At 43.7% G+C, this 7,134-nt stretch overlaps 1 protein-coding gene across 1 annotated transcript; it reads right to left on the bottom strand.

The window, feature by feature from the left end:
- Positions 1–3,309: 3,309 nt before the first annotated feature.
- Positions 3,310–4,596, bottom strand: LOC119280987. The gene is made up of 2 exons (XM_037561649.1): positions 4,215–4,596; positions 3,310–4,130 (listed from the first exon to the last, which is right to left on the bottom strand). Exons 1-2 carry the CDS (start codon positions 4,564–4,566, stop codon positions 3,670–3,672), a joined length of 813 nt encoding a protein of 270 aa, XP_037417546.1. The 5' UTR covers positions 4,567–4,596; the 3' UTR covers positions 3,310–3,669.
- Positions 4,597–7,134: the final 2,538 nt, after the last annotated feature.

The following is a 7,134-nucleotide window of genomic DNA, read 5'->3' as shown; positions in this document are numbered from 1 at the left end:
ATCATTGAAGCTTGAGAGACCGACAGAGAGCCATTTTCTTCAAATAGGACCACCTTAATGTCAACTCTACTATCTCTGAAACCATATCCTTGTGCTCCGAGGACCATAAGTAGCTATGATTGGCATGATGGCTGTTGTGAGAAAGTTGTTGAGCCTGGCAATTGGAACTCTAGAGTTAATGAGCATGGAGGAAACAATATCTCCCTGAGTTGTCATTGCAAAGTGCATACTAGTCGCAGACAGAGAAACCTCAATTGCTAGGAGGTTGGCCTGCAAGTTAGTTGGGGCAGAAGCAGAGCTTTCACCAGCAACCATAGCATGAAACAAATTTGCAGGCACACGAACATAGTTGTCAGACAGAGTGGCACTAGAATTAGTGCTAGTATGAGCAGAAATGGAATCATTCCAAGCAAGCCCAGGACTGTCTTGGAGATTGTTTGCGAGCAACACACCATCTTGTACCTGAAGGCCCTCGGCAGCTTGGAAATTGTACAGGGCAGGGGGTGCCTGGGAGGTGAAGGAGGCCAAACCCCCAGTTTGCCTGAAAGTGAACATCATTGCCCTGATGAGCTCCTGGGTTCTGATCAGCAATGTTAGCAGCATTTTATGCCATCCAATTATGGAGTTGTGCTTGATAAAGTTGCTTAGCAGTGAGTCCCTCACCATGTAGAGGATGGGGAATACCGTTTGCAGGTGGTGGATCTTCTCCGGCAGGTGGGACCTCTGGGAGGTGAGCATTCCAGTCGTTGCTTCTCAGCATAGTAACACAAACAGCCCAGCTGTGTCGATCTCCCCTCATCTGGCGCATGACAAAGCTCTTTGGAACCAGACGTAAGCTAATAACACGAACCTTGATCAGCACAAACTTTTTGTCACCTCTTGGGTTGTGCCAAGTGATGAGCTCCCCAAACTTGTCAATAGACTTATGAATGTAATGAGAGGTCCGATAATCATGAGGAAAACCGATATAGCGCAATTAAATCTGAGGTCCATAGCTAGTCATGCGCATGTTAATGGCAGCATCATGAGGAACAAAGGAAACTGTTGTGTTCATGTTTTCATCATCTTTATCTATTTCAAAAGTTGTACCAACTACTGCATCTCTAACAACCAAATCCACAAACCCAAATATGCCAATGCCCAACGGGTAGTCATCCACTTCACTTGGGAAAAAGTTGGATTCATGGTGCAAACCTTCGATGGTGTGGCGCAGATCTGCCATGTGGTGGAACAGGACGAAGCGGTTCACCTCAGCAATGGCCAAGAAATCATGCCGCAGAGGTGGGTTGGGGCCAACAACCATGTCATCTCGCACCTTCCAATCAGCGGGACCGAGCTCGATGGTCATACCCTGCGGGAGGTAGGGGACGACATTGACAGGGTAATTTGCCATGGGAGAAGGGGAGAGAGGAGCATGGGGACGAACATGGGAAGTGGCAGGCTGTAGGGAGGAAGGCGTATCGGCAGTGCTCTTGGGAACTCAAACACCTCACTTTTTCCTCTGGTTGGCCGAGCAGGAGGTCACAACGTGGCCAGGATCACGGCACTATGTTTGGCCTTGGGGTTTGGCTGTGTTCGAACTGGAGGAGAGCAGAGCAAAGGAATAGGAAAAAGTACAGGAAGTGAGGTTGGGTGTACAGTACAAATCACAGGTCTCCAAAGTAGAGGAATAGAAAAATGAGGTGTGTTCGCATCACAGGAAGCTTTCTAGCCGTTGCCTTGAGTTTTGACTGTTACACATACTAGCCATTGCACTACATTTGCTCTATATATGCGTACAGATGCACAAGCTTAAGAACAACACACATCACACAGCCAACCATTCCCACAGCCATTCCTCACTGCTGAGTTCATTTCAGCATCACATTTCTCATTCAAGCGATGAATCCAAACTACCGTAGGCGATCAGAAAATGAAGATGAATTCGTTTTTCTCATACATCCTACATTAGAAGGCAGCAGCTCATCCACAAAAATGCCAATACATACATCCATCCTCACAGGATCCACATACATGCATGAAACACTTACCGGCCATGAGGTCTTGTGCCAGAGACGATTCCACATGGAGAGAGAGATCTTTCAAACCTTAGTTCAAAAATTGTGTGAGAAGTGCAAACTTGAAGATGGAACATATGTATCCGTGGAAGAGCAAGTAGCTATATTTCTATACACAATATCAAAAAATGCAAGCAATCGTACAGTGCAAGATATATTCCAACACAGTGGATCAACGGTTAGTTATTATTTTCGAGTTGTGCTCAATGAAATTACATCACTATCATGCAACTACATACGATTGCCGTCCCTACACCCACATCGCATCTTAAGGCAGCGAAAATTTGCATACTTTCAGGTACTACTTATGTTCTATTTTGACATGGTAAATTCATACTAGGCAAATTTGATGTTTGCATATCTCTAATTGTAGCATGAAATTTACAGAATTGTCTTGGAGCTATTGACGGCACTCACTTTCCCATGAGCATTCCACCTGGGCAACAAGATCCCTATAGAAACAGAAAACAAGGCCTTTCACAAAATTGCATGGTCGCATGTGACTTTGATCTAAAGTTCGTGCATGTAAATCTGGTTGGGAGGGGTCTGCTTCAGATGCAAGAGTTCCACAAGACTCACTTAAGCATGGTTTTAGTGTACCCCCTGGTAAATTCTATCTTGTAGATGCGGGTTATGCAAACACACCTCAATTCATTGCTCCATATAGGGGAACAAGGTATCATTTGCAAGAACAGGGAAGAGTACAGTAGAGGCCACAATCCGCCAAAGAATTGTTCAACCTCCGCCATGCTCAGCTTCGGAATCATGTTGAGAGAATTATCGGTATATTAAAAAAGAGGTATCCCATACTAAAGGCTGCTACGTCTTATGATATTGACACTCAGGTTGATATTTCTAATGGCTTGTTGTGTGATGCACAATTTCATACGGCTACATGATGGTGACATGTCATTGCCGGACAGATGCACCGAAGATATAAATGAAAGCAATATGGAAAATGTACCAGATGGGGATACCAAATACAATGTTGATGTGCCATTATTTGACAGCATGAGGCAAGCTGGGAATGACATGCGAGATGCCATGGCAAATGCAATGTGGGCTGACTACAATGCAAGGCGATAAACCATATGTAATAAATGTAAAACAATTTGGTTTGTACTGCAAGTAATTCTAGCCAATCAAAAGGATTTGTGATCAAGTGTCATTTAGCATTGCATTAGTACTAGCACATCTGACCAGGAACACATACACAAAAGTCATGTGCACTTTCCTAGCCTATTACCTTAGCACTACATGATAATTTGGTACCATTAACTCAGCAGTACAAGTGCCTACAGCAACATACAAAAGCCACTTTTGTAATTAACACAAAAGCATTCTCCAAGGGGCATATTCCCATAGCTAGTACACTAGGTGTTTTGAATTTTATTTCTTAACCAGCCCAGTCGTAATGCATCAGTTGAAAATGAGAGGAAGACTTCCCTGTTGTCCTTGTTGTTGGTGAAGAGGTCAGCTGCTTTTAGTATATCTCCCATTTGTAAATCCGGCAACCCCTCAAGTGCAGCAATGCATTTTTGTATGCTATAGGGATCCTCCAATTTCCTCTCCTCGATGGCTGCAAACCGTTCCATCTCTTCTCTTTTGAGGCTCAGGTACCTCTCGTGGAAATCATCAATACTAGAATTAGTCTTCTGTCTTCCCCCCTCTTAGCACTAGTAAGCTCACGAGCAGAATGAGATGGTTGACAATTTCTACGTATGTCTTCTAGAAGTTCCATCGACATATGTGGGGTTTGCTTTGAAGAAAATGGTGTTGGTATTGCATCTTCTGATTGAACATGTAATGCAGAATCTTTCACTTGAGTTGAGTTCACAGCTTCTAGGTGTAATGGATCATCGGTGCAGAACCAATTAGTGCTTCCATTGTCCTCTTCAGTATCAATATGCATGCACGATTCCACAGGAGCAGGTAAGTTCGGTGTAGGTGAGCGATGATGCTCCTCGGGACCTTCCAACTGTTGCGAATATGATGTAGTGACCTGAGAGAGTTCTCTGGCCTTGTTTGCATAATAATCCATGCCACGACAACTCCTTCCTTGAGCATAGCGCCCTGCATGAATTATGTCCAGAATAATCTCACTTAAGAACATTGTACAAGACAAACCATAACTCAAGTCAATGATTTAAAACTTACCATCATATAGAGCAAATAGATCATTATAGTATGGGAATGACTTGTCTTGCCAACGGAGGGCATCTTTTTTCTTACGGGCCTTTAATGCCTCCCAAACACTGTCCGGAGCAACCACCATCATTCTATCACGATCCCAACCGAAACCACTTTCAGATATCAAGTCTTGTATAGCTTTAAAATCTTTCTTCAGATCCTGCTCCTTTTGTTTTATCTGTGTTACTGTGAGTGATAAACCAAACTTTATATTGAATGCATTCACAATACTTCTCCAAGCCTCTTTGCTCCATGCATTTTGTGTTCGATATCTTGGGACATCATGTTCTTTCAAGAGCCAAATAAGATATGACTTCATTTTGTGATTCCAGCTAGCTCTATCACAATTTTTATTGGTACCAAATGACAGGAAAAGGGCAATTTTAGTAATAGTTATCAAATAACAAGTTAACTGCTCATGTGCGCATACAAGTTCAGTCTTCCTAATGCTCTGGATCCATAATATAGTTTGCTAAATAATCTCAAAGAATTTTTAAGATAGCTAGGAACGCCATGCTGTAGCTGCACAATGTTAACTGCTGATGCAGTGATATATGTATACATTAGTGCATGTATGTAATTTGTGGTAAAAATATATTATCTGAAGATGATGTACGCACACTACCATTTAACTAATCAGAACTATATGCTACTACTTGGAAACACAGGGGCAGTGGCGGAGGGTGTGAGCTGAATTTAAGTGGGGGGCAAACAAGGGCACGCCCCCAAAACGGCTGGAGAGATTAGAGAGGCCGGGTGATTAGAGGGGCCGGTGATTAGAAGTGAGCTTAGCATTGGGATTTGCTTTTTCTTTTGCAACAAATTCGTTCTGAAGGGGAGGCCAGGACCCGGGATGATACCACCAACGCCCAGCACACTGGAGAACCCGAATCAAACTAATCAGATTGCCACACTATACAAAGAGAAACAGATCTGTCCTAATAAAAAAATTGAACACCAGATTGAGATTTCTGAATGAGAGAGCAAGATGTATGAAGCGAATTACCTAATTCTTGCAAGATCTCCTGACTTCCTCCAAATTTCAGATCTTCCAACCCTTGTGTGACTTGTGTCGATGGAACGGGGGGTGGAGCTCGAAGGACACAGGGAGGGGGCGGATGAGGTGGAGGAGGAGGAGGAGTAGGTGCTCGGATCCGCCGGTTGGGCATGCTGCACCGGTGGTCATCCATGTCGATTTCGCGCGAAGCTCGCGGGAGAAGGGCGCGGGATGGGGCGGGAGAGTGATGGGGCGAGGGAAGGATTTTCACCGGGCGTTCCCTTTGGTACGAGTGGATGTTATTTTTCCTGTGAAAAGTACAGGTTAGCGACGTTTTCCTGTGGAACAGACAAACTACTTCCTGCGAAGCGAACGGGCTTCCTGGAATTTATTCCCGTGGAAATTAGGCCTGCAGAAATCCTGTGAAAATCCCGTGCACCGAACGCAGCCTTACATTTGACCTGGCATTTTCACATTATGTTTTTCTCCCCACGAAAGCATGAAATAGTAGTGAAGGAAGCAGAAGTTCTAAATATGTTATTGATAGCTAGCTGTTGTGACAAAGAGATGGCTCTGAGCACAGTGACAACATCCCCTCTGCACTCGAAGAGATGATTATGCTGGTATCCCGGCACTCAGCTCGCCCTCAATCTCTCGGTAAAATTGAACAACGCTTTGTATTGTGAGTTTTTTTTTGCATAATCATGTTAATTTCCATGATTATCTTCCCCCTTTTTTCTGTTGTGTTCATAGTATTACTTATGTAGCTCATGCCTGGTTTATTTATTAAATGCAGTTTGAATTTCGATTTTAACAAAACTGACCGCCATTTGCGACATGCCAATAGTCTATGCTAGTTATGTTTTCTATCACTAATTAACAGCTAATTATCTGTGATTGTTCTAATTTCGGAGTTTGTGTTCTATGAACTTTCATGAAATGATCCATTGGTTCTAGTATAAGAGGAAATATATGACGTGCAATTATTATGATCAGTATTACTTATGTTTGCATTATGAAAGTGTGACGCCACTTTGCTCAACGGACTGAAACTTTTTTATAATCTAGGGATAATGGAACATTTGTGTTTCTGGCACGTTTGTTGGGATATTTCTCCTATGAAATGCAGTAGACTGAATCCTGGCATGCTCTCGAGTTATAGGCAGATGATTTTTGGTTTGTCCATGGTACCACAAGGTAGTGTGATTGAAGATCCAGAAACAGAAGTGACAAAAGTTAGGCTATGTTTGGCAGTAAAGTATTGTAATTTAGCATGTAGGTATAACATACCGGGTTTTGACAAAACAGAGTATTTTGTAGTATTGACAATACAGAGGAGCTGTTTGGCGCAGCGATGTAAAATCCGTTGCAGCTTTAACAGTGCAAACACGTCTGATTTTCTAGCGGAGCTAGCCGTTGCATGCAACAAAGTGAATGGCCAAAGAACGGCCATGCACATGGCGATAGAGCAGCGTGTTACCATCATGGCCCTGCCTGTCGCTCTCATCAACGCTTGACAGTGTGCCGGTAGCCCCTGGACCGGTCACTGCCATACCATCCTTGCTGTCCATCACGTTCTTCCCTCCCTCCTTAGCCTCATTTTTTCCTGCAGCAAGATCAGTATAATCCGCAGCTAGGAAAATATTATGTTCAGCATCCTGCAGCACTCAGATAGAGTGGGCTGCAGGAGAGGCTCCTCCTGGCCACAGGTGTCATGCCTGCACTGTCAAATGTATCTTATCCCACAACATAAATGTATTACCGCCTACATCCCAAACAAGAATATGGCAAAACATCGATATAACTATAGGGGGCAGCCCCAGTGCATGTAGCTCCCGCTTGCGCAGGGTCTGAGAAAGGGTCCGACCACTTCGGGTCTATTGTACGCAG

The sequence above is a fragment of the Triticum dicoccoides genome, chromosome 3B (assembly GCF_002162155.2).
Source record: "Triticum dicoccoides isolate Atlit2015 ecotype Zavitan chromosome 3B, WEW_v2.0, whole genome shotgun sequence".
Taxonomy (NCBI): Eukaryota; Viridiplantae; Streptophyta; class Magnoliopsida; order Poales; family Poaceae; genus Triticum; species Triticum dicoccoides.
Note: the sequence above shows the minus strand (reverse complement) of the source record. Positions and strands in the feature narration are given on the sequence as shown.